Source organism: Cutaneotrichosporon oleaginosum (genome assembly GCF_008065305.1).
Source record: "Cutaneotrichosporon oleaginosum strain ATCC 20508 chromosome Unknown ATCC20508_contig04, whole genome shotgun sequence".
Lineage (NCBI taxonomy): Eukaryota > Fungi > Basidiomycota > Tremellomycetes > Trichosporonales > Trichosporonaceae > Cutaneotrichosporon > Cutaneotrichosporon oleaginosum.
Window position 1 is genome coordinate 1,929,612 of NW_027072173.1, and position 20,080 is coordinate 1,949,691.

General features: G+C 60.8%; 9 protein-coding genes across 9 annotated transcripts; 4 read left to right on the plus strand and 5 right to left on the minus strand.

Moving 5' to 3' along the window:
- Positions 1 to 1,361: 1,361 nt before the first annotated feature.
- Positions 1,362 to 2,317, plus strand: COLE_05191 (uncharacterized protein; the record flags this gene model as incomplete). Its single annotated transcript, XM_018424571.2, has 4 exons — positions 1,362 to 1,393; positions 1,572 to 2,003; positions 2,049 to 2,169; positions 2,216 to 2,317. 4 exons carry the CDS (start codon positions 1,362 to 1,364, stop codon positions 2,315 to 2,317), a joined length of 687 nt encoding a protein of 228 aa, XP_018275177.1.
- A 278-nt stretch (positions 2,318 to 2,595) lies between these two features.
- COLE_05192 (uncharacterized protein) lies at positions 2,596 to 3,717 on the plus strand (the record flags this gene model as incomplete). The annotated part of the gene is made up of 3 exons (XM_018424572.2): positions 2,596 to 2,641; positions 2,674 to 3,401; positions 3,436 to 3,717. The coding sequence occupies 3 exons, from the start codon at positions 2,596 to 2,598 to the stop codon at positions 3,715 to 3,717; spliced, it is 1,056 nt and encodes a 351-aa protein (XP_018275178.1).
- A 172-nt stretch (positions 3,718 to 3,889) lies between these two features.
- Positions 3,890 to 4,257, minus strand: COLE_05193 (uncharacterized protein; the record flags this gene model as incomplete). The annotated part of the gene is made up of 3 exons (XM_018425637.1): positions 3,890 to 3,958; positions 3,994 to 4,125; positions 4,198 to 4,257. 3 exons carry the CDS (start codon positions 4,255 to 4,257, stop codon positions 3,890 to 3,892), a joined length of 261 nt encoding a protein of 86 aa, XP_018275179.1.
- Positions 4,258 to 4,554: 297 nt separating this feature from the next.
- On the minus strand, positions 4,555 to 5,578 carry COLE_05194 (uncharacterized protein; the record flags this gene model as incomplete). Its single annotated transcript, XM_018425046.1, has 3 exons — positions 4,555 to 4,741; positions 4,866 to 5,100; positions 5,224 to 5,578. The coding sequence occupies 3 exons, from the start codon at positions 5,576 to 5,578 to the stop codon at positions 4,555 to 4,557; spliced, it is 777 nt and encodes a 258-aa protein (XP_018275180.1).
- A 275-nt stretch (positions 5,579 to 5,853) lies between these two features.
- Positions 5,854 to 7,945, plus strand: COLE_05195 (uncharacterized protein; the record flags this gene model as incomplete). The annotated part of the gene is made up of 6 exons (XM_018419886.2): positions 5,854 to 5,876; positions 5,909 to 6,120; positions 6,158 to 6,747; positions 6,785 to 7,450; positions 7,486 to 7,801; positions 7,842 to 7,945. The coding sequence occupies 6 exons, from the start codon at positions 5,854 to 5,856 to the stop codon at positions 7,943 to 7,945; spliced, it is 1,911 nt and encodes a 636-aa protein (XP_018275181.2).
- A 194-nt stretch (positions 7,946 to 8,139) lies between these two features.
- Positions 8,140 to 9,231, minus strand: COLE_05196 (uncharacterized protein; the record flags this gene model as incomplete). The annotated part of the gene is made up of 1 exon (XM_018419890.2): positions 8,140 to 9,231. One exon carries the CDS (start codon positions 9,229 to 9,231, stop codon positions 8,140 to 8,142), a length of 1,092 nt encoding a protein of 363 aa, XP_018275182.1.
- Positions 9,232 to 10,289: 1,058 nt separating this feature from the next.
- COLE_05197 (uncharacterized protein) lies at positions 10,290 to 11,170 on the plus strand (the record flags this gene model as incomplete). Its single annotated transcript, XM_018425638.1, has 2 exons — positions 10,290 to 10,872; positions 10,905 to 11,170. The coding sequence occupies 2 exons, from the start codon at positions 10,290 to 10,292 to the stop codon at positions 11,168 to 11,170; spliced, it is 849 nt and encodes a 282-aa protein (XP_018275183.1).
- Positions 11,171 to 11,213: 43 nt separating this feature from the next.
- On the minus strand, positions 11,214 to 14,993 carry COLE_05198 (uncharacterized protein; the record flags this gene model as incomplete). Its single annotated transcript, XM_018424573.2, has 12 exons — positions 11,214 to 11,853; positions 11,889 to 12,346; positions 12,381 to 12,596; positions 12,633 to 12,714; positions 12,753 to 13,294; positions 13,327 to 13,379; positions 13,415 to 13,622; positions 13,659 to 13,772; positions 13,804 to 14,097; positions 14,131 to 14,359; positions 14,392 to 14,623; positions 14,666 to 14,993. The coding sequence occupies 12 exons, from the start codon at positions 14,991 to 14,993 to the stop codon at positions 11,214 to 11,216; spliced, it is 3,396 nt and encodes a 1,131-aa protein (XP_018275184.1).
- A 226-nt stretch (positions 14,994 to 15,219) lies between these two features.
- COLE_05199 (uncharacterized protein) lies at positions 15,220 to 17,676 on the minus strand (the record flags this gene model as incomplete). The annotated part of the gene is made up of 4 exons (XM_018427048.2): positions 15,220 to 16,033; positions 16,069 to 16,639; positions 16,674 to 17,168; positions 17,202 to 17,676. The coding sequence occupies 4 exons, from the start codon at positions 17,674 to 17,676 to the stop codon at positions 15,220 to 15,222; spliced, it is 2,355 nt and encodes a 784-aa protein (XP_018275185.1).
- Positions 17,677 to 20,080: the final 2,404 nt, after the last annotated feature.

Below are 20,080 nucleotides of genomic sequence, written 5' to 3' on the forward strand. Positions count from 1 at the left end.
GAACGCGCTCTCGCTTCTTATTCAGAAGATCATCGTTCAGAACAAGGATGTCAAGCAGCGCGCGGCGGTCATCAAGCACCTCGTGCGCACCTGCGTCGAGTGCAAGGACCTGAACAACTTCTCGTCAATGTCGGCTGTTTGTGCCGGTCTTACGGCCAGTTCTGTGCAGCGCCTGCGCAAGTCTTGGGAGCCGCAGAGCGAGAAGACGATGCGGGACTTTGCGATGCTCGAGGCGCTCATGAGCTCGACCCGCAATTTCCAGAAGCACAAGGAGATGCTCAAGACGATCAACCCGCCCTGCGTTCCATTCCTGGGCTTCTACCTCTCCATGCTTGTTTTCATCGAGGACGGCAACCGCGACTACGTCCCAGCACCGCTGCTCGATGCGAACGGGAATGTGGTGCGGACGACCAGTATGGGTCGTACTGCGAGCATGACGAGCGCGATGACACGCGTAGGCTCGACCTCGTCTGGGCTGGACGGCACCATCGGGCGCAACAGCGTTGCGCCGAGCATGACGAGTATTTCGACTGTCAACTCGAACGGCATAGCCCCGAGTACGAGCAGCACGTTGGTCGCGTCAACGAGCAGCAGTAACGGCGGGGACAAGGAACGGCCGATGCTTATCAACTTCTTCAAGCGGGGTCTCACCGCCGAGATCCTTCGCGAAATCCAGCAGTACCAGGCACAGCCGTACAACCTCGCGCTCTGCAAGCCAGTCATGGACTTCCTCGAGGAGCAACTTTCGAGTGTTACCGAGAGCGTCGACGAGCTGTATGAGATCTCGCTCGTCACCGAACCCAAAGAGCGGAGCCAGGTGCTGGCCGACGAGCGCGCAATGGGCGCGATGGCCGCTATTGGTATGGGGAGGACATAGGAACTCGGGGGCCGAGCGGAGCGAGTCGCATCTGATCGAGGCACGCGAGGCCCCCTCATCGTACCCGGCGGCGGCCGAGGGGGCGCTGGCGGGCGTGCTCGCGCCGAGGCCGAGGCTGTTGCGCTCGTGCATTTTGACCCATAGCGGAATACGAGCTGTCATGATTCTTGTCGGGACTGTGGTCTGTTGTAGTGACGCACGATGCATGTGTTCCACTAGGCTGCCACGAGGCGAGGGCGTGCGGGAATGGTCGCGCTTGCACGTTACAGAACAATAGAACTGGCGTGACGTATTCAAGGGCGGCGAGTGGCTGGTGGAGGCTGGATGTGGAGAGTGCGGAACCAAAAAGTGGGAAGTAGTGGTGGGTGGGAGATCCATGCTCTGCAAACAAGCTCGGTCGAGCCGTTCCAGCAGCTCGTCACTCTCAATCTCTTCCAATCTCCCTCGCCCGATCGCCCATGCCACGCCGCGGACATCGATAGCCATGGTTCAGTTCTACCGCAAAACGCATACCTAGTGAGTGGTGTGTCCATCTCCCTCGTCGTCCCCGGTGTCGGCAGGCTCGGAGCCGGACGCCGGCGATGTGGACGATGACTCCGCCTTTGTCGCACACCTTCCCTCGCCGCCCCCGCCCTACTCTCCCACCGCTTCCGTCCGTCTCTTGTTCTCTTTCGCGGCAATGCGCTAACCCCAGCCCCGAGGCACCGCCAACACCCCTCCTCGCCTTCTTCCTGCGCTACCCAAACCCCTTCGCGCGTCACGTTCTCTCCGTCGATGTCCTCGAGCGCACCGTCGATCCCAACACAGGCCGGATCAAGACGGTGCGGCTGATCCTCAAGCGCGGCATCGTGCCGCAATGGGCGTCCAAATTCCTCCCCGTCGCCAAGGCGTCCGGCGGCCGCGGACTCGACGCCTGGGTGCTCGAGGAGAGCGTCGTCGACCCCCCGGGCTGGGGGCTCGACCCCGAGGCCGCCGAGGCCGCCGGCCCACCCACGCAGCCCGTGGGCGCGGACCTGCTGGCGGCGTACAGGAGCCAGCCGCGGCTGCGGGTGTGGCAGGCGAATCTGAGCTTCAAGAAGTTCATGCATGTCATCGAGGGCGGCGAGCTGTGTGCTGGGCCTGGCGGGTGAGTCTTACAGAAGGAAGGTGGAGGATGGAGGGCTCACGCCAGTTCAACGCTCCATCATACTACCGCCGAGGTGAGGTCGCAGTTCGGCGGGACGTGGTCGCAGATCCTGCGGAATAAGATCGAGTCGTACGGCATTGGCAAGTTCGAGGGCAACACGGAACATGTGAGTGCCAAGGCGGAGAGGAGGCCGAGAGCATCGCTAATAGCAGTCGCGCAAAGGCATGTCACTCATCCTCGGCCTCCTGCGGCGGAGGGAGATGACCAACGGCGCGATCGATCCGAGCAAGCTCAAGCCGGAGGACGACTCATGATCTCTCGACTCTGCTACATCACACCCCAACGCATTACGCACAGCACACCCTCTCCAGCTCATTCTCTTCCGCTTGCATTCTCTAGGCAATATAGGATCACCGTTCGTTCGTCTGTATGCATCTATGGCCCCTGTGCTCCATCGGCCGCATCTTGGGGTTGACCGACAGTGAAGCGGGAATCACGTGACACGGCCATTTCGGACATCCCCACACCCGCTGGCACGTCGCGTCACGTTTAACTTTCTCTGGCCCCATCTCCCTCCTCCCCACCCATCATCATGCCGACCGAGTACCACAAATACAGCTTTCTGGGCAACGAGATCAGTACGCAGTCCCATATTCTCATCTAATGGCAGTTCTCGAGGTGCCGCTCTCGACATTCCTCCTCGCTTTCGTCGGTGCGCTCACCCTCATGACCTATGCCAGTTCGCTGGTGCGCTTCCTCTTCGCGATCACGGCTGGCAAGGGTGTGCCGCTGTACCGCTTCAAGGCGAGCAAGGGGACGACGTACGCGATCGTGACTGGCTGCACATCCGGCATCGGGCTCGAGTTCGCGCGCCAGCTCGCGGCCGACGGCTTCGGCCTCATCCTCGTCGGCCGCCGCCAGAGCGCGCTGGACGAGCTCGCGCGCGAGCTCGAGTCGGCGCACAAGATCCGCGCGCTCTCCGTCGTCGCCGACGCCGCCGACCCGAAGGACCTGCACGCGGCTGTGGCGCGCGTCGCTGCCGTCGCGCGCACGGTTGACACCGGCATCCTGATCAACAACGTCGGTGCGAGCCACGAGATGCCCGTCGCCTTCCACGAGACCGACCCCGCCGAGATCGACAACATCGTCCAGACCAACATCAGCTGGACGCTGCAGCTCACACGCGCCATCATGCCCCTCCTCGTCGTGCGCTCTACGCCGGGCTATGCGCCCAAGTCGCTCGTCATGACCATCGGCTCGCTCTCCGGCCGCATCCCCTCCCCCCTCCTCGCAGCCTACAGCTGCACCAAGGGCGGCCTCAAGACGTGGAACCAGGCCCTCGCCGCCGAGGTCCAGAGCAAGGGCGTCGTGTGCACCATGGTGTTCCCCGCGTTTGTGGTGAGTCTCCCGATATGCTGGACGCTGACGCCAGGTCTCGAACATGTCCAAGATCCGCAAGCCGAGCCTCACCGTCCCCACCGCCGAGAAGTTTGTCAAGTCGACCCTCGGCTCGATCGGCGCCGCCCGCGGCGCGCAGGGTCGCCTCTACGAGAGCACCCCGTACCCCGCCCACGCGGTCATGGACTACGCCGTCGGCTTGGCGGGCAACGCGAGCGAAAGCCTCGCCGTCAGCGTCATCCACTCGATGCACAAGGACATCCGCAAGCGCGCCCTCAAGAAGAAGGAGCGCCAGCTCGCCGCCAAGACCGAGTAGGCGGTGCGCGCGGGCTTGCTCTCGGTTGTCGACGCCACATCACCGAACACTCCTTGATAGAAATACATAATCTCACATGCAGTAGTGTACATGGGCGTGAGTGGGTGTGAGCAGGTGAAGGTGTGATGGGCGTGATCTGCCGTCAGCCGGCGATGTTAAGCCCGAGTAGAACTCACCACCGCGTGCTTGCGCCAAACGTCGTCCCACCCGTACCGGGCACACCCTGGTCGTGCAGCTCGTTCTGCCGTCAGCTCGTCGCCAATCAAGCAAACACACATTCCGGTCCGTCGCGCCGGCCACGAACGTGCCCCACAGATCGGCGACGGTCTTGAACTCGCGCCCGACGCCGTACGCCTCCTCGATGTTGCGGTTGTACGCGTTCGTCGTGGAGATCAGGTCCTCCATGCCCTGCGGTCAGCGCTTGATTCGGAGCAGAGGGGGAGGAGGTGAGGGTCTGTGGGCTTTGGGAAGGAGGCGTACCGTCGCGATCTCTTGCAAAAGGCGCGCCTTTTCGCGCTCAAAGTAGGATTCTTCTGCCATTCTGCGCGCAGAGTGTGGATCGTGACGAGGTGATGCAGATGTTCGTCGCGTCCCTTGTTGACATCTCCGTGCGGCTTTATTGGGGTGCTCAAATAGGCGATTAGGACGAGCTTCAGTATCCGGGCCTAATCCCTAATAGCGATGACGCACTGCACGTCACCCTGCTCCGGTGCACCTGCCGATCCTCTCACCATCGAGCTCACATGCAGGTCTCCTCCGTTGTAGCCCTCCAAGGTCACAATGCACACGGCTGCCCTTTTCTCTCGCGCAGAACGAACAACTACATAGCATAACAGTCTAGAAAATAACGTCGTCGTCCTTGTCGGCGTCGAGCATATCGGCGCCCCCAGCCGCACCGCCCCCAATCCCGTCGTCCTTGTGCACCTCCTGGACGTCCGCGTTCTTCAGTGCACGTTCGGCCTCGGCAGTAACTGCGTCGCGCTTCTTCTTGCCCTGCACCTTCTTCAGGCGGAAGAACTCCTCACTGCGGTCAGCTACTGGGCCACTATGCGGCAGTCCCTCCGTCTGCTGCCAGCATCCCCCTGGCAGGCGGGCTTTACTGAGCACTTCACTGCGTCCCTTGATGACGCTGCGCTACACCGACTCACCGGTCCATCTCGTCCAGCTCCGAGTTGATGTACTTGATCGTATTCTCGAGACGAGGAATGACGACGTGCTCAATCGCATTCACGCGACGGTTGGTCGCGCGAATGACCTCGTCCAGAATCGTGAAAGCCGTCTGCAGCGATGCGAGCTCCACCAGCGTACCGACGGCCTTGATGTATGTGTCTCGACTGCGCTGAATCTGCTGGCCACCACGCGACAGACCCGTGAGGTTGAAGTCTGTGGTCAGCGCTGGATAGATGTGCGCTGCATGGCATCGCGGACATTGGCGCTCGCCGGCCCGGCCGAAGCCCAAAGCCGCTCGAGTTCATCGCCGACAGCACCATCACCTGCTCAACTCACCACTGCCCTCCTTGCGGACGCCTTCGAATGCGGGCAGCACAACACCGGACACGTTCTCTTGCTTCGCCTTGACGGTGTACGACGCCTTGCGCACACTCTCCTGCACCTGGTACCCGATGTCACCGGCGGTGTACGTTACCTCAGCGAGAGAAAAGGACGCGAGTTGCAACACGCGGCCCATGGAGCGCTTGGCGTCGTCGACCTTCTTGAGGATCTGACGAAAGCGAGTGGTGAGCGCATCGCGCTTCTTGGCCAGCAGCGAGTGGCCTGTCTGCGCGCCCTTGAGCCGACCCTTGGTGAGGGTCAAGTTCATGCGCGTGGGGAAGATGGCCTCGCGGGGGCCAGTGCCGGACATGGTTGGAGAATGAGAATGAGAGTGAGAGTGAGAGAAAGAGAGGGAGGTGGATGTACTCTGAGGGACGTCGACGTCGTGGGTTGGGTTCGCCGCCGGCGGGAGGGGTGGAGGAAGGTGGAGGAGAGGTATATACATTTGGACCCGCACCATTCCCCACTCATCACAACAAAGATATGCGCAGCGAGGACGAAGAGGACGACCACTTCGGAGATGAAGACGAGGACGAGGATGTACGTGCTTTTATGGCTAGGGGCGCATGCTGACAGCAGGAGGAGATGCGCGACGATGCTGCCAACCAGTAGGTGTGGATGCTGACCGCTGCTGACCCAGATTCGACGAAGACCAGGACATGGAAGAAGACGACGACGATGCCGAAGGTGACGAGGAGGAAGACGGAGAGGCCGATGATGAAGACGACGAAGATGAGGAGGAGGAGGATGACGACGATGATGACGACGACGACGAGGAAGACGATGATGCAGCTGGAGACGAGGAAGATGGGCAGACTCAGCAAACGACAGAAGCTCCTCCAACAGCTGAACGTGGGTTCTTGGTATCGTATGCGCGATCTAACACCAGCATCCGGGCCGCAGTCAAAAGAAGACACGCCGCGCTCACCCACAAAGCAGCCAACGCCGCCACATCAAGCCCGACGCTCCATCTTCGTCCCTCCACCCCCATGGCCGCCATCAAACCTCACTATTGAGACCATCGTCGGAATCCCCCTGCCCACCGCCGTGCACTCGATAGCCTCCTCAGCATGTCTCTCTTACCTCCTAACGGGAGGGCAAGATGGGCATGTGCGCGCATATGACTTCTGGGCGTCGGTCAACGGTGGCCAGGTAATGACCGCGCAGCAGCGAGGTATTGTCGGCCTGGGAGAAGGCGTACACAAGGCCGGCGTGGGTCGAGGATGGTGGTCGTGTGAGGTCGAGGAAGGCACACCGCCAACGAAGCGCACCGAGCCCGTGTACTCACTCGCGTGTGAGGGCGATGCGTTGTGGGCGTTGGCGGGGAGCCAGAGTGGTCCTATAAACCTCTATTCTTTGCGGCATCGGCCAGGGCACCTCATCCACTCGCTCAAGGGCCACACGAACGTCGTGAGCGCGCTTCAACTTCTCCCCGGCGAACGAGGGCTGCTATCAGGCTCCTGGGACGGCGGAGTCAAGGTTAGTTTGGATCCATTGAAGCTGAACTGACATCGAGGAATGGGATTTGAATTCGGGCCAGGTTGTGCGCTCTTACCCTACCCATGGCGCGCAGATCTCCTCACTCTCTCTTCGTCCGATTACCCAGGACACTGATAAGGAGCCCGAGCATAAGGGCGCGAACGGTGATGCGCTCCCGCACGTGAGCGTCAATGTTGGGCCAGATTTCTTCAAGGCGGATCGCGATGCGGATGGGGACGCTGTCATGGCAGAGAAGAAGGTGGAGGACGGCGACGAGGTGAAGGAAACTGAAGCCAAACCGGCTTCGGCTCCTCCTGAGTCGGAGAAAGATGCGGCGGGTGAGGACGACGACGCAGACTCCTTGTTCGACGATGATGCAGATGGTGAAAACGAGAGCAAGCCCGCCACACCAGCACTGCAAGCACTGGGCCTCGCCCTCCCCGGGGCGAAGCCGCCAAGCTCAAGCGTGACGCCCGCTCCACCAACCCCGGCCCCAAGGCCTGCTGTCAAGCCGACACCCAAGATCGTAGCCGGGGCGGCGGCCAGCATCCCCCTCCTCACGCCAACATCATACAAAGCGATGTCGAACGACATTCTCCTTACATCAAGCATGGACGGCCAGGTGACGCTGTTTGATCGACGCGAAGGCGGCGCCGTGGGCCGCCTGATACCTGGCGATCGCGCACCACCATGGTGCATGAGCGTGAGGCAGACTGTGCGTAAAGAGGCTAACAGCAGGCTGTCTGGCTCGGCGATGGTAACCAGGTTTTGGCAGGCCGACGCAATGGCACAATCGACATCTGGGATGTGCGCAAAACATCGTCTACATCCGCGAGCGTCCTCCGCACTCTACGCACCCCTTCTGACTCAGGTCCGGTGTCCTGCATTGTCGCCTTCCCAGACGGCAAGCACGTTGCGACTGCTAGCACCGACAACATCCGTTTGTGGAACACGGTCGAATATTATGAGCCCGAAGAGCCAGCGAAGAAGAAGAGCTCGCGGCCACCATTCCGCATCATTGCCGGTCATCACGGTGGAACTGTTTCTAGCATGAGTAAGTGTCCCGAGGGCGAAAGAGCAGGAACTGACAACAGTCATCGACCCCACGTCACGCTTCCTCATCACGGCGAGTGGCGACCGGGGGTGGCAGGGCGAGAGTACGCGCGTCGTGCTGGTGCACGAGGTGAAGTGGACATAGATTGTAGAAGGCACTGTCTCCTTGATGTCCTGCCATGTACCTTGTCTTCCGTGCCCCGCCAGCCGGGGTCGCTCACTACAGCAGTTTCAACAGCAGGAACGCTACGGGATCATGGGCATGGAAGGACGGAGTTATACATTGTGCCAAATACAAACGGATCGAACGGGCTATTGCTTATGGGCTAACCCCACCATCTACAAGCGGACGGTGAATGACTGGCAGCCTGCAGGAATGGTGAAATGCACTTCGCGATTGGTCCGCTCCACATGGCGGATAGTATCTGTCTGGTCGGGCTGGCTCGCCGAAGTGGTGCTCGTAGATTCATCCTGCGAAGTGGCCATGTCATTGTCGCACGGGGAGTGCTCGCTGGCCAGCGGAATGACGCAGTCCGTGGTCTCTCGGCAGGCCATACATCCAGTGTTGAAGAGACAACGGCTGTTGTCGACGCAAGAGCACGATGGACGTTCCCACTTGCTCCCGTTCCAGAAAACACGCGTGCCAGATCCCACCAAGCTCGACACTGACTTTCCCTCGAGGATGCATGTGACGACGTCCAGCGTCTGATCCATCACAGCGCGGGCATACCTGCCTACGGTGAACGGAGAGCCGATCGCCTCCCTCACCTCCTTGGCCGGAACGGCAGCGGCCATCTTACGCCCGCGGGTGATGGCGCGGTGGACGCGCCACGCCGTCTTCTTGCGATAGCTGTACGGGCCGTCGACGAGTCCCCCGTAGATGAGAGCAAGGATCGCCTCGTAGCGAGCCTGGAAGTGGACGCGCGCGGCGTGGGGCGCCCAGCTGTCCGCAGCTGTCCGGAACTGAACTGCGACGTGGTCGGGCAGGCCAGCAATGGTCTCCTTCAGCGATTCGAGGACCCCGCGGCGCTCAACCGCCACCCGCCGCGTATACTCGAGCATGGCACTGATGTACTGGAGTTCCTCCAGGATGTCCAAGGTCCAAGGCTCCTCAAACGGCGCGGAGGCGACGCGGTGCAGGGCCATATCGGCCCACTTGACCTTTCGGGGCATGGAGCCGCAGGGCGAGGGGCACATGTGCCACCACTCAGCGTTAGGTGTGGATGAGGGTGCGGGTGCTGGAGTAGGGGCGACGAGTCGACGCTGGTAGCATGTAAGCATGTCGAGCTGCACGTCGGCCAGGGTGAGGCGGGAATGGCGGTCGTCGCGCTCGTACCAGAAGGAGTCGGGGGTGCGGGAGTTGTCGCGCACGACGCGCGAGACACGGAGGCGCGACGCAATGTGATGTAGGCGGTACTGGAGGTCGTCCATGATGCTGAGAGGCGAAGACGGGATGAGAGTAATTTTGCGAACAGATGCATCTTATGTAGGCGGGATGGCACTTACATCGGCGGCTGGGAACGGACAGCCAGCGAGGTGGGAAGGGGTGCGAGGACTTGGCAACGCCTGCACACTGGTGAGTCGTGAACATTGAATGAAAGGAGCGAGCCAGAAAATGGGGCCGACACTGAATTGTCTGAACTGTTATGCGGAGTGAATGGTGTGTGTGGCTGGTTGCACGGCCTACGACATGAAATGGTCAACCTCCCGACTCACACAACAAGCTGAAGCGGCGCGGCATCCGCCGCCGCCGCCTGTCCGGCCCGTATCCAATCTCGCATACACTCCCCAGACATCTCGTCCATGCAAGACAGACAAGGGTCATTGTGTGGTTTCAACACGCAGGCGCCTGATTTTCATTGTGGTGGTGGTGGAGGCTAGGCATGGCCTTCATTCATTACAGTTCCAGGCAGGGCGGCCAAAACAGCCTTTTCCGAGTTCTTGTACAATGCACGACTCCCAAGCCTTGCACCATGAGTAAGATTCACAGAGTGCACATCGCCTCCATCATCGCGATCGCCCTGATCGTCCCTCGACTCGATGAAATACATTGATCTACTGCGGAGGAATTCTGTTCCGCCATTTTGTCCCGAAATGGTGGCGTCGAATGGTGGCAAATGTTTCAGCCTGCCAAAGTTTACCAGCAGCTGCTCGCCGCAGCTCCATCCACCCGTCGCGGTTTGTAGAATCTCTTCGTGCCCTATTGCGTTTGCGTATAGTTTGTCAATTCGAAGATGGGCTAGGTGCGGGAGCGCGAGGGCGAACGAGCGAGCGGTTGGCTGGCTGAGAAATGATGCTGAATTTCGCTGAATTGTTAGACTTTCCTGCTGTCGACACATCGACCCCATGGATGTCGGCAACGGGCTGATTCGTTTACCTGCCCCCAGATCAAATCCAGTGGACCACATGTATCTCTCGCTCGCAATGTCGCTCGGTCAGTATAAATGGCTCGGGCTCGAGTATGCCATCAAATCTCTCCACTGCCCAAGATGTCCCCACCCCATCCTTCCACAGAGTTCCCGACTCCCCGCGTCTCGGGGGAGGAGTGCCCTCCCCCTCCCCCGCGCCTATCACGCGCCGAGGACCCCAAAGGCGAGAACCCCGACATCACTCCCGGCTCGCTTCCCATCCCCGCCCCCAATATCCGCCTGCCAGTCGTCCCGCGCAGGTCGTCGTCGCTTCGCCGCCCCGTCCCCAAGCGTACGTCCTCTCTCCCGTCTGCCAGGGATGTCTACCCCGCCCTCGCTTTGCCTTTCTCTGTCGCCCCCGTTTCCGTTGGCCCCGTTTCCGTCGCCCCCGTCCCCGCCTCCGCGGCTCCTGCTACGCCCTTGTGCTCCGCTTCACCCGTGGCCGTCTCCGTACTCGACCTTTCCGTTAGCACCATGTGCCGCGACCTCGACACAATTTCGGAAACACACGTGGACAACACGCTCTCGGTGCCCGACGCGGCCGGCGCATCCGGGGCGTCCATCAAATCCCATGCATCGGTCGACTCCGTCGAGTCGCGCCTCACTGCGCCGTCTGACTCGGACTCTGGCACGAGCGGGAGGTCTACTCCCGTCGAGACGAAGGGTATGCCACGATGTGAGAGGCGCTGATATCAGACGAAGAGCCGTGGGCGCAGCAGTTTTATCCCTCGGTCGCGGCGTACGAGGCTGCACGGGCACGCGGGGCGCGCATGCCCCGGTGTGATGGGTGTGCGTTAACGCGGGGCAGGAGCATTAACGAGGACGGGTCAAATGTCGTCTGTGTCGACACACAATGTCCCAATTTCGCAGGGTTTCACGTGCCCAAACGCCGCATGAGCATCATCACCTTACAGTACGAGGTGTACAAGAAGCTCCCGCGCTACAGCCAGCAATATTCATAGGTACTGTAGCATGCTCTATCCAATGCAACGTCGCATACACTACCTACTCCTCTCTCTTCGGGCGCTTCGGCTCGCTCGCTTCTCCGTCTCCGTCCTCGAGCGCCCGCTTCCTGTCGGCCTCGGCACGCTCAGCGCGCTCTGCCTCGCGCTGCGCCTTCTCGGCTTCAGCCTTGGCCTTGGCCTCCTCGTTCTCCTTCTTCCGCGCGTCGTTCGTCGTGTTCATGAACGCCCGGAAGGCGTCCTGTGACCCGCCAGTCGGGGCGGCTGCGGCCGTAGCCGCCGCCGCTTTGGGTGGGCGGTACGCCTGGCCCATCGCCTTGTGCGCTTTGCGGGGGCGGGGCGCGAAAGAGAGCGAGGACGTCGCAGCCTCAGGCCTCGAGGTGGACGCGGCCATCGCCGCGGCCGGCTTCGGGGGGGCAGCCTTTGATTCCGGGTGATCTTGCACGCGGAGCGTGGCGCCGTTAAACACGATTTCAGAGCGAAGCAGGAGCGCACCCGCGTCCTTGGCGGACTCGAGCTCGACACGCGCCTGTCCTTTATTTGCGAACATTTCGACGCGCCGTACCGGGTAGTGCTTCTCCAGCTCCTGCTGCAGAAGGCCTTCTTGAGACCCTGACGGAATGTCAAATAGGTACACGGTGCGTTCGCGGCGCTCTGCCGCCTGCTGAGTGCTGCTGATCTTCCTGCAAGTCAGCGTTGCTGAGGAGGGAGCACTCACCCTCGACTTTTGTCCGCGTGCTGTGGGTCGCTGATTACCACCTTGAGGTGCTTACCGCGGTGCAAGGCGCCGTTCACCTGAAGAGCCGCCTCGGCCTGCTCCTTGTTCTGCATCTCGACAAAGGCAATCCCCTTCGCCTGATTCTTGGCTTTGTCCCATGGAACCTTGACACTAACGATTGTGCCGTACTTCTCCAGCAGGTGCCTCACCTCGCCCTCTGTCGACTTCGGATGCAGGCCACCGACAAACAAGGTGCAGTCCGAGTAATCGGTGCGCTTCGTGCGCTTGGCTGGGTCGGAGATGAGGACTGACATGGGGAAGCTCTCGCCTGCAGGCTGGAACTTGTGAAGAACGAGAGCTTCCTGGGCAGCTGCCGGCGACTCCATGGTGATGTAGCAGAAGCGGCGAGAGTCAACATACTTGCGGCTCGGCCAGCGGATCGAAAGAATCTTGCCGTACTGCTTATCAGCGATGACTTGCCAAGCTGCTGACCTGTCCAAAGAGCTGCTTGAGGCTGTCGTTGTCGGCTGATCGGGGGAAGTTGGTTACCCATAGGGTGCAGCGCCAGAGCATCGACACACGGATAACGTGGCCATCAAGCTTCTTGCCGTCGCGTGCCAACGCTACCGGCACCGTATCCGCAGACACGAACTCGACCATAGCTGCACCCGCCTCCTCAGTCATGGTGCACTCGCGAACCTCTCCCGACTGCTGTGAGCTGCATTGCAACACGAAAAGGCTCACCTCCTCGAAGAAGGACTGGACACGTGCCACGGCCGTGTCTGGGCCCAGGCCAGTCACAAGTACTGTGCTGTTTTCGCGATCGCTGTGGTGTCAGCTGAAGGGACGTAGATGATAGCGCACCGCTTGATCTGAACCTCGCCGGCCGCCTTGTCGTCTTGTGGAGCAGCAACCTCAGCCACAGGTGCGGTGGCGGCCGCCGGCGCCTCCACCGTCGAAGGCGCGGGGTCAACTACCATCGCCTCGTCGATGGGTTGCGCCGGTGCAGCCACAGGCTCAGAAACAGCCTGAGAAGCAGCAGCCTCAGCCTGCTGCTGCTGCTGCTGTTGTGCATACGCCGCCTGCTGTGCCTGTGCTTCGCGTTCGCGCCGCCTGTTGAGCTTCTTCTGCGCTGTGGCAATATGTTTCCTCGCTGTCTGCAGTGCTTCCAACGTGCCGTGTACGTTCTCGAAAGTTATGAAAGCTTCGTACACGGCTTCTGGCCAGTCGAGGTCGGGCCGCTGGATCGCCTTGTTGTATCGCTCGCGTGCACCGTCAACGTCACCGTAGCGCGCCTGCGTGTCGGCACACAGGATAGTAAACTGGTAGGAAGGATCGCGCGACTTGGCCGGCGTGCTGAGGAGCGCGATAAGGTCCAGGACCAATTCAACCGCCGCAGCCTCGGCCTGATGTCAGATCTGTTGCTTGATATACTCACCCATGAGATCGTGAACTTTTCCAACCTCAATGAGGAGTCGCCGTCAGGATACGCTGAAGTCAGCCAGAGCATGTTGTATGCAGCCTACCCTTCAGTAGCGTGTCCGAGGCGGCCACGAGGTTGAGGAAAACGGGGTGTTCGGCATTGGCCTCGAGTTCCCGGCAGCGCCTATGCAAGATCGCTGCGTGGGTGACGAGGAGCTCCACCAGAGAGCTCACGGGCTGCTTGTTGCCGATGATCAGGCCTTGCGCCCGCTCAACAGCTTTATCGATACCCGCGATATGGTTCGACTCCTCCTGGAGATCAGCTGAAGCACAATCTGTGAGACTCACGAACGCAGTCAGCTGACGGTTCCAGACCTCGCCACTGCCCGGACATGCGCGCACGGCGCGTCCCGCGACATCGGCGGCGGGGCTGTCTTCTTCGCTCGATTTGGAATTCTCAACCTACCGTCAGCTACACAAGGAACGCTCTCACCATCCAGTCATAGTAGCGGCACCAGATAGACGCCTCCGCCGCTTTGTACGCCGCCGCAGTGTCGCGCATCTGCTGCGCCATATCCGGCACGTCCGCCGCAGCGAACACCGCATCCGTCGCTGAGGCGGCGGCGTCTCCGTAGACGGCGAGCAAGCGCTCAAACGCGGCGCGGCACAGCCCGACATCCTGCTGCGGCCCCTTGCCCTTCTTGTTGCGCTTGGCGGCGGGGTCCGTCTCCCAGTCAACGTACGCCAGCAACACCTGTGCCTGCTGCCCGACATCGCCCGTGAAGGCCTGTTGTCAGCGCCATAAGTTCGGCCGGCTCACGAGCTGCTCCTCAAAGTCGGCGCGCGTCCGCCCGTGCCGCTTCTCCCGCTCCAGCTTCCACTTGGCGTCCTGGCTCGCCGCCGTCGCTTGTACCAGCCGATCCTCGTACTCGTCGGGACAGTACTGGCTGCAGAAGGTCGAGTAAGCGCTCGCCGTCTCGCTGCAAGCCGTATGCGGCGTCTTGAGGCGCTCGAGATACACGTCCCCGACATGCCGGATCTGCTCCTTCCTTCCGTCAGCGACCATCTCGGCGACGCTCACTTGTCTGCGCCGGACAGGTGCTCGAGCAGCGACACCTCCCAGTCTATCCACGCTTGCCAAACCCCAGTAGCGTTCAGGACGCCGCTAGACCGCTCCGCAAGGTCGCGGAGCATGCCCCGCAGCGTCTCGGCGTGGAGGTACGCGCGCACCTCCTCGTCGCCCTTCTGCGCGCCTTCAGCGCCTTCGGCGAGGCTGACGAGGAAAGTCGCATGCTGCGTGAGTATAGATGGTGCTGGTATGAGCTACGGTGTGCTTCGGGAGTGTCGGGGCTTACAGAGGTATTCGCCTTCCGCGGTCTGGAAGACGTCGAGGATGTCGACGAGCGCGTCCAATGTCACTGGGCTCACGGAGGTGACCTTGGCGTCGAGGACGCGCCGCCAGAGCGCCTCGCCTAGGAAGGAGAGCTGCGAGGCCGTCTTGGCTGCGTCGACAGCTTCATCGACCATGCCGACTTGCAAGAACAGGTCAATCTGTCGTCGGAGAAGGTCGATGTTGTTGGGCTCGCTCCCCAGTCGCTCGATCACGCTGCCGAGCTCGGCAACGGCCGCATCGGTGTCAGCGTCGGGGGGAGTCGCCTGGTTGCTAGTATCGTCCACGTCCATGGTGCGATGAGATGAGTGAGGCGGGATGGATGGGAAGGCGCTGGATGATCGCAGTCGAGCTTCCAAAGTGAAGTCGCGAGTGGAGGTGGCGGAAGCAGTTTCACGTGGCCGTTGTTTGTGCATGTGAGTGCCACCCCAGATTCCTGCAGCGCACGTCCTCGATGTAATATCACACTCCATGCAATGCGTCGGATACAATGTAGATGCTGGTAAGCCTATAATACTACTAGTCCTCCTCAATGTCCATCACGCTTGACTCGTCGACGACGCTCGCGTGATGGTGGCGGTAGGATGCCTGAGACATGGACATAGACATGGCCGACATATCGGCGCGGCCGGCGGGAACAACGGTGCGCCCGCTCCCGCCCTGCGTAACAGTACGCGAGCTCCCTCCCTGTGCGGAGATGCGGCTGGCGTCGCCGGCCTCCTCGAGCGTGAGCGGGTCCAACTCGATCGGCAGCGGCCCGAACGCTGGGTTGCCTTTCGGCACACTGAAGGGGTCGAGGTTCTTGTCGACGATGGCAGCAGGGAGGCCGGGGAGCGTCGTGGGGTCCAGCGTGCGTACCTGCTCCGTGAGGGCCATTTCGAGGAGGATGGTCGCGACTGGCTCCTGCGGGAGGATGGCCAGGGCCTGGTGGTACAGTTTGATGGCGCCGCGCACGTCGCCGAGGAACTGCGAGATCATGCCCTGGCTCGCGTAGGCCGTCGCGTCGATGGGGTTCAGGCGGATCGCGGACGCGTAGTGCGACCGCGCTTCCTCGTAGCGGCCCAAATTGCGGAGCGCATGGCCCATGTTGCTGTGTGTCGCGGCCCAAGGCTCGGATGAGCCCTGCATCCTTGAGGCGCCTTGCAAGGCGGCTTGGAAGTACTCGATCGCGGAGAGGTAGTCCTCCCGGTTGTACGCGGCCACTCCTAGCTCGTTCAGCAGCAAAGGGTCGGTTGAGTTGTAGCTCGCCGCCGTGGCGAGATACTCCTCAGCGAGCTCCGAGTGCGAGAGCTGGAGGTACGACATGCCGATAAAGAGGTATGGCAAGTGGGATCTGGTTCATCAGCGGGATCACTCGACTTTGCTCACCCAGGGAAATTGCGCGCGGCGGTCGAGTACGCGGTAACAGCCTGGTCATGTTCCCCTTCTTGACGATAAGAATGAGCGAACGTGATCCATGCTGGGCCAAAGCGCTGGTCAATGAGGTTGGCCTTGCTGAAGTAACGGCGAGCATCGGCCCATCGCTGTCCAGAGTAGTACCACATGCCGACAGCCCACCATGTCGTTGCCTCGTGCGGCTCTGTCCTGACCAAGCTGTGGGCGAGCGCGTAGATCGCCGAGTGCAGGCGCGGGATGTGGTGCATGCACGCCAGCTGCAGCGTGAGGGCCTCCGAGTGGCCAGGAACCTTGTTGAGGATCTTGGATGTGACAACGTAACAGTCCTCCCACTTGTAGTTGGCGAACAGCTCTTCCGCAATGCTGACAAGCACGTCGCTGTTCTCACCCAGCCCGTATTTGACGGCAAGTTCGCGTCCTGCAGCCGAGATCTCTTTGACGTGAGACTCCTTGCGCAGCTTGGAGATGTACATGAGACGCACAAACGCCGCCTCCTCGTCGCTGAGCTGCGAGCCGTACGCCAGCGTGCTGATGAACTCCCATTCTGATGTCAGCCCGGGCACAGTCTTTCAACCCACCCTCTCCAGGCCTCATCATCTGGCCGTAGATGAGCTCGCGGAATGCGTCGTAGTTTTTGACGTCGAGCGCGAGGGCCTCCATGAAGGACTCTTTGGCCTCGATAGGTGAGGACAAACGCAAATGCAACAACCCGCGGAGGTAGCACATGCTCGAGAACACCTTGATGCCCTGGTCCGTTGATGGACGGGTTGCTGCGGCGTCCGTCTCGCCAAACGAGCTCTGCACTCCGAGCATCTCGAGGGCGTCCTCGTACTCCTCCTGCTCCATCAAGCACTGGGCGGCAAGAAGACGGCAGGCAAGATGTTCACGAATAGGAGGTTTGCGTTCGTCCTCATCCGCGTGGCCGTCGCGTTCACCGGAAGCCTTATGCTTGCCTTTGTCGAGCAGGGGTGCCCTGGGTGGGGGAAGGGGCTCTGTCAGTAAGCGCTCGGCGCGCACAAAGTGGCGCATATGGTAGTAGGCCTGAGCGAGCCAGAAGGCGTCGTTGGCATCGCCTGTGGTCAGCCCAGCTCAAGCAAAGGGCTCACCTGTCCAATCCAGAATCTTGTTGGCCCAGAACGCGGCCGTCTCGTACAGGTGGTGGGTCATGGCGTCGGAGCGCCAGATGCGCATCGAGTCTAGCATCGTCCACGCGTCGCTGTCGTCCATATCCTCGTCTTGGACCGGCCTGAAGACCTCGCTGAGACGAGAACGCGAGCGTGTGCGCGGCTCGCTGCCGGGTGCAAGTGTTGCGCCGGGCGAGCGGGCGAGGTTTGAGCGCACGCGTGGAGAGAGCTGCCCGTGCATCCCCATGTTTCCCTGTTCTGAGGTTGAGAGGGCCGTCACTCTCCTGCGCGTCGGTGTGCCGATGCTCGTGTCGGAGATGTCGACATCAGCCGGGCCGAGGCTGAAGGACTGGGAGAGGGTCGAGGGGCCTGCACTGCCAGGAGCATGGCGCCGTCGAATTTGGATGTGTGGAGGAGTTACGTGGGTTGCTTGTAATGGTGGGGTGTGGGTGGACATGGTGATGGTGTGAAGAGTGAGGTTGGGTGACGTCGAGCAGAGATTGTTGTTGTGGCAGGATCCCTGGGTGGATCGCGGCTCGTTGCCTCGACTGGGAACGGACGTGATCGTCAACAAAGTGCTCACGTGGGTTGAGTGTGGCTTTACCTAAGACACTCATCGTGGTTTTACCTAAGCTGCCTGCCTCCGTGTCCAGAATGATGTCATTATTGGGTTCATGGGAGCCATGTGTGGCTTCGATCGCGGCGTAAGACCCGAATAACATGTTCTGCACTCGAGCTTTGATTCCTCGATCTGCTGTCACAGAGCTGACCTTCTGAAGAGCTGCATAGTAGCCACTGATATCTACAGATGAACTGACATGAGCGGGCATCGTCGACAGTACTTGAGCAGAAGGATGCGTTGGGGTTTGACTACAGAAGAATTCTGCCTGACGTCTGCAGTGCCTTGATCGCCTGACACGTGCGGAGGCGTTCAGGGATTGGATGCATTCCCATCTTTTGCATCGGAAGCGGGGTACCCCGGAGCGTGTTGCCAAACTTTCTGATTGTTGACACAATTTGATTGGTTCGCGTCATGCATGACTGTGCAGTGAAAACAGCCAGGGCGAGAGCGTCCAAGCTCGTCGAGCAGCGACAGGCTGCAGGCTGGAGAGAAACTAAATTACGGCAGGACGGTTGAAAGCATGAGAGGCTAGGGTCGGGCAGAGTCATGCCGGGGCACGGACCTGGCTTGCCCTGACTCACGAATGGGCGATCTGGGTCCTCTGGTTTGGAGCGTTGAACAGCTGGATGGCATGGATGGGGAGATTGAAGAGCTGGTGAGACAAGATGGGTGGGTTTGCCAAAGTCGTTTGAACAATTGTACTGTAAAATATAGCATACTAGTGCCCCTCGTGATTCGGCATGTCGAACGGTTGGGGGCGCAATCGCAGTTGGATCGTTGGAGGAATTGGAGGGAGGTGGGCGTATACATGGTGGCGCCGGGGGGCGTGGGGTGGTGGGGGCGCAACCAGCAAGGGCAAGGGCAGGCAGAATATTGGAACGGCATCAAGCGTCCAAGCGCCAAGGGCGGAGGGCAAATGGGCGCTAATGGCGCGAGGCAAGAGGATGAGTAATTGAGTAAAAGAACAAATACAACGCGCAGCGGTGAGGCCGGTGAGAGGGGGTACTAGCTTGAAAAGGCAAAGTGATAATCAAGTGAGACAGAGCCGTTGCCGAAGAGGCCGAGTACCCTCTTGGGAGCCCAGGCACCAAACCAACCTGCCGCCTGCAGCCTGCAGACTGCAGCCTGGGAGCTGGGAGCGTGAGGCATGCTGGGCAAGGACGTGATGGAGTGAGTGTACAGTACGGTGGATGGTGGTTGTTGCTACGGTGGCCCGTGCGGCAAGGCTTCCATGGTCACGGCCATGGTCATCGAATTCACAATCTTCCCTCTTCCCCCCCACTCTGCCACCGCCGCTCGGCTGGGTCCGCCTCCGAGTGAGACACTCCTCCCCCCCCCCCCCGGGCCTCGCCTGATTTGAGTCACCATTCCTCCCCTCCCCCCCCCCCCCCCCCCCCCTCCCTCGGCCCTCCGGCGATTACACCTACACACCACTCACACTTGCGTCTCCTCCATCGCCTTGCTTCCACCCTCTCTCCTTCCATCCGCTCTCTCTCTCAATCACTCAACCATCCACTCCACCATCCATCCTCTTCTTACATCCATCCATCCACCCACCCATCCTCTCTCTCCCTCCTCATCCACCGCCAACAATAACACGCACCCCCTCCCCTTCTTCTAACCCGCCGACACCTCATTCTTTTCCTTTTGCTTCATCAATCATCCCCTTCACTCCGTCAGACTCGCCCGAACTTTGACGCACGGAGCTCGCATCGATTGCGACAAACCCTCCCCCTCGCGCTCCAGCCCCCTCCCATCCTTTTTTCCGGGTTTGCACAAGCACACTTCCACAGACCCGAGACACGCCAGCCTCGTCGTCAAGGCTCTCCATTCCACTGATCTACTCATTCAGCCCTCGACCTCGGCCTCCATCCTGCAACTCGCCGCCCAGACTTGATTGTACTCGGTCCTCGCCCTCTGTGCACAACCCCTCTTGGCCCTCTCCTTGCTTCTCACCCATTCTCCTCCTCCTTCTGTTTTCATCTCCTCTTCTGCTCTTCAACAACCAAACCCCACCTCGCACCAAATACACCACACCACACCACACCACACCTCATCATGCAGCCTCCCGGTATTTACAACGTGAGTTCCATCATTTCCCCCCAAAACCTCCCCTCCTCTTTCGACTCCCTCTCTCATGAGTTCTGCCTCCCAATCCTCCACCTTCTCACGACAATCGCGCATCTGTCTTGCATGCGCACACTCCAGCCCTTGATGTGCTAGAATTGCCGCCAGTTGT